The sequence below is a fragment of the Perca flavescens genome, chromosome 2 (genome assembly GCF_004354835.1).
Source record: "Perca flavescens isolate YP-PL-M2 chromosome 2, PFLA_1.0, whole genome shotgun sequence".
Lineage (NCBI taxonomy): Eukaryota > Metazoa > Chordata > Actinopteri > Perciformes > Percidae > Perca > Perca flavescens.
Genome location: NC_041332.1, coordinates 3,674,661 through 3,679,660, shown reverse-complemented (window position 1 = coordinate 3,679,660; position 5,000 = coordinate 3,674,661). Strand labels below are relative to the sequence as shown.

General features: G+C 42.2%; 1 protein-coding gene across 2 annotated transcripts in view; it reads left to right on the top strand.

Annotated features, from left to right (window-relative positions):
- Window positions 1-5,000, top strand: part of ero1b (endoplasmic reticulum oxidoreductase 1 beta) — a 56,929-nt gene that overhangs the window by 49,678 nt on the left and 2,251 nt on the right. For both annotated transcript variants that reach the window (XM_028593211.1, XM_028593220.1), the window contains exon 15: window positions 775-908. In XM_028593211.1, coding sequence (XP_028449012.1) covers window positions 775-908 — 134 coding nt within the window. The remainder of the gene's footprint in view (window positions 1-774; window positions 909-5,000) is intronic.

Below are 5,000 nucleotides of genomic sequence, written 5' to 3'. Positions count from 1 at the left end.
ATGATTAAATATCCTACATGGCTTTAATAGAAACATGATTATATATCCTACATGGCTTTAATAGAAACATGATTAAATATCCTACATGGCTTTGGGGCCTAACACTACACGTGAAAGACGTGGCTGAAATAGGGACAAGTATGTTGCATAAGCTCATGTTACATACTACAACATTTTAGCCGAAGCTAATTCTCAATGTCAGTCCCTAGTGGGCCTTTACATAAAATTCAACAATACATAGTTAAAAATAAACCAATTAAAACAGTATAACACAATAACCACGAAGCCGACAGTCAGTGGTCACATTTTTGACCCGTGATTAAAGAGTCTTTAAGTTTGTGTTTTGGAAAGGACCCAGTTTGACTCTCCTGTCACTGCAGTGGGTAAACAGTTCCGAGCTTTTGTGCCTCGTACAGAGAAAGCTGATTGTCCAAATGAAGAACTCCATTTCGGGATCTGGCAGTTCCCGTTCCGAGCTCCTCTCTAGTCCTTGAACCCACCGCCCCGAGAGCAACTATGCACTCGCTCAAGACCTGCGGGGGCTTGCTGATTTTAAACATCTATGCATGCAAAATGTAATGAAATTTGCAAAAAGATAAAATATTTAAATTCCTCAGACTAACACAGTGATGTGACCTAATGAATTTCCTATCTAGGATTTTAATTGCTCTGTTATAAATCATTTTGAATTGGCTTGACTAGTAGTAACAGTAGCCTGTGACCATGTGCAGATGCAGTAACTTGTATGTGTTCCCGTGTGTGTGTCGTGTGCAGACCCAGGGCCTAGGAACCGCTCTGAAGATCCTCTTCTCGGAGAAGGAGATCCAGAACCTCCCCGAGCACAGCCCGTCCAAAGGCTTCCAGCTGACGCGGCAGGAGATCGTGGCGCTGCTCAACGGCTTCGGCAGGTTCGTAGACAGGAGACCGGTCCACAGGTTCACTAGCTGGGTTCTCTCATTCACTCGCTCCCTCACTATTCCCTACACCAGTGGTTCTCAAACTCTTTTCAATAACGTTCCCCCTTTTTGAATTGTTCCTTTAAGCCAAGTACCCCGCCTAACCAGCGCTAATCATTTTTCGGTGGAAAACAAAGTGCACATAAAGAGGAACAGTACAGCGCTGTCGGCGATAGATTCACTAAACTTGGACCTGAAAAAAACTAAAAATTTAAATGCTGATGAGAAAAAGAGACAAAAACTTGGAAAAAGATGGTAGAAAGAAAGGAGGAAGGAAGGCAAGAATAGGTCAAAATAGTATCAAAACCTTCAAAAACTGTGACATAAGAAGAAAAGAAAGAGAAACTTGCAGAGCACTGCAGAATGTTTGGTTTTTGAAGCTTGAAAAGCTATGAATTAAATCTCCTACATGGCTTTAATAGAAACAGGATTAAATATCCTACATGGCTTTAATAGAAACATGATTAAATATCCTACATGGCTTTAATAGAAACATGATTATATATCCTACATGGCTTTAATAGAAACATGATTATATATCCTACATGGCTTTAATAGAAACATGATTATATATCCTACATGGCTTTAATAGAAACAGGATTAAATATCCTACATGGCTTTAATAGAAACAGGATTAAATATCCTACATGGCTTTAATAGAAACATGATTAAATATCCTACATGGCTTTAATAGAAACATGATTATATATATGGCTTTAATAGAAACATGATTAAATATCCTACATGGCTTTAATAGAAACATGATTAAATATCCTACATGGCTTTAATAGAAACATGGATTAAATATCCTACATGGCTTTAATAGAAACATGATTTCATGTTTCAAACCACTAGGGGGACAAGTACCCCCTGCAGTCCTCCAGAGGACCACTAGGGGGACACATACCTCCTGCAGTCCTCCAGAATACCCCTAGGGGGACACGTACCCCCTGCAGTCCCCCAGAGTACCCCTAGGGGGACACATACCGCCTGCAGTCCTCCAGAGTAAACCTAGGGGGACACGTACCCCCTGCAGTCCCCCAGAGTACCCCTAGGGGGACACATACCCCCTGCAGTCCTCCAGAGTACACCTAGGGGGACACGTACCCCCTGCAGTCCTCCAGAGGACCACTAGGGGGACACATACCTCCTGCAGTCCTCCAGATTACCCCTAGGGGGACACCTACCCCCATTTGAGAAACACTGCCCTACACAGTGTCTTACAGGGTTCATACGTTTTTGAAAAAAAACCTGGAAAAGTCATGGAATTTGAAAAATGCTAATTCCAGGGCCTGGACAGGTTTTGGAAGACATAAAAAGACCCAGAATTTTTTTGGAAAAGTCATGGAATTAATTTGTTTTAATAACACAGCATAATAATATGTGATTAATAAATGTACAGTGGGGGAAATAAGTATTTGACCCCTTGCTGATTTTGCAGGTTTGCCCACTTACAAAGAATGCAAAAATCTACAATTTTAATCATATGTACATTCTAACAGTGAAAGACAGAATCCCAAAGAAAATTCCAGAAAATCACATCATATGAATTTATTAAAATTGATAACCATCTGATGAGGAAAAACAAGTATTTGACCCCCTGGACAAACAGCAAGTATTCTGGCTCCTACAAGCCAGTTAGTCTTTCTTTAAGACACAGCCCCAATCCGAACCAATTATCTACATCAAATACACCTGCCTCACCTCGTTACCTGTATAAAAGACACCTGTCAACACCCAAACAACATCACCACCATGGGCAAGACCAAAGAGCTTTCTACGGACATCAGGGACAAGATTGTTGATCTGCACAAGGCTGGGATGGGCTACAAGAGAATCGGAAAGCAACTTGAGAGAAAAGATCAACTGTCGGTGCAGTTGTCAGGAAATGGAAGAAGCACCACACCACCGCCAACCTCCCTCGGTCTGGGCCTCCACACAAGATCTTGCCTCGTGGGGTGTCCCTGATCATGCGAACGGTGAGGAATCATCCCAAAACCACAAGGGGGAACTGATGAATCAACTGAAGGCAGCTGGGACCACAGTTACAAAAGAAACGGTTGGTAACACACTACGCCGTAATGGATTGAAATTCTGCAGCGCACGCAAGGTCCCCCTGCTCAAGAAGAAACATGTACAGGCCCGCATGAAGTTCGCCATTCACCACCTGGACGACTCAGAAGAGGCCTGGAAGAAGGTGATGTGGTCAGATGAGACCAAAATAGAACTTTTGGCCTCAACTCAACTCGTCGTGTTTGGAGGGCAAAGAACACAGAGTACAACCCAAAGAACACCATCCCCACCGTCAAGCATGGTGGTGGCAACATCATGCTTTGGGGGTGCTTTTCAGCCAAGGGGACGGGACAACTCCATCGTATTGAGGGGAGGATGGGACGGGCCATGTATCGTGGAATTCTGGACCGACATCTCCTTCCCTCAGTGAGAGAGCTGAAGATGGGTCGAGGATGGGTGTTTCAGCACGACAACGACCCTAAGCACACCGCCAAAGCAACAAAAGAGTGGCTGAAGAAGAAGCACATCAAGGTTCTGGAGTGGCCTAGCCAGTCTCCAGACCTGAATCCGATTGGAAAATCTTTGGAGGCAGCTTAAAATTTGAGTTGCCAGGCGACAACCTCGGAACCTGAATGATTTGGAGGCTGTCTGCAGGGAGGAGTGGGCCAACATCCCTGCCGAAATGTGCACAAACCTTGTCGCCAACTATAAAAACCGTTTGACATCTGTGCTGGCCAATAATGGCTTTTCTACAAAATATTAACATGCTGTTTGTCCAGGGGGTCAAATACTTGTTTTTCCTCATCAGATGGTTATCAATTTGAATAAATTCATATGTTGTGATTTTCCGAAATTTTCTTTGGGATTCTGTCTTTCACTGTTAGAATGTAAATATGATTAAAATTGTAGATTTTTGCATTCTTTGTAAGTGGGCAAACCTGCAAAATCAGCAAGAGGTCAAATACTTATTTCCCCCACTGTATTTTCAGGTCGTCTTAACCTCAGCGTTCTCAGAGATATGATGAATCCCTCTATGATCCACAGACCTTATCATTCATTTATAGTTAAAGCTCTGAGGGTCAATTTTAACACTGATTTGTATTCTTATTGTAGAATGTCGACTGACATTTTCAGGAACACATAGTCATGGAAATTTGGCGAAAAGTCATGAAAAAGTATCGGTTAAAATGTGTATGAACCTGGTGTTTATTAAAGGTCCCATATTGTAAAAAGTGAGAAATCTTTTTTAATTATCATTAAGCAGGTAAAGGTCCTCTATAAACACTGTGACAGCATCACAGCGCTCAATCAACAGAGAAATACACCCAGACTGTATGTGTGTGGAAACTGTGCCTTTTTAAACGAGCCGTCAGCATTTCCTTACGTTTGTGATGTCACAACTAGCGGTGTAGTCTACGTGATACGCAGGTATACGCAGTATACCCACTGAGAAAGCTCCAGGATTTCCATGTACCCACTTAAAAAACGCACATGACGCAAAGACATACTGTCCGTTATATTTTTGATATATTTTGAATTGTCATCTGTGTTTTTCTTCTTCACATAAACATAACTTCGCTAAATAAAGGGATTTCCACCGTAATTTGGCGCATTAAAAGTGTATCCGAATACAGAAAATTAAGTCTTTGATGCTCAAAAAGGCAGATTCTGGCCAATATTCAGCCCAGTATACCCACTACAATACATTAGACTACACCACTGGTCACAGCTACACTATATATAGATAGAAGGGGCCGCTACAGTCACTCCCCGCCTGCAATGTCGGCGCAGAGACTCTTGAGAGCCCAGATCATAAGACTCGGAAATGCTGACCAATCAGAGCAGACTGGGCTTTTTCGGGGGTCTTTAAAGAGGGGGTTTTTTTATTTATTTTTATATTAAAGCATGAAAACATGTTCTAGTAGGACCTGAAATACAAGTGTGAACCTAAACATGAGTATGATAGGGGACCTTTTAAATAGTGGACTACATAGGGGACAACTAAACGAGATTTCGGACTTTTCTGAAAAC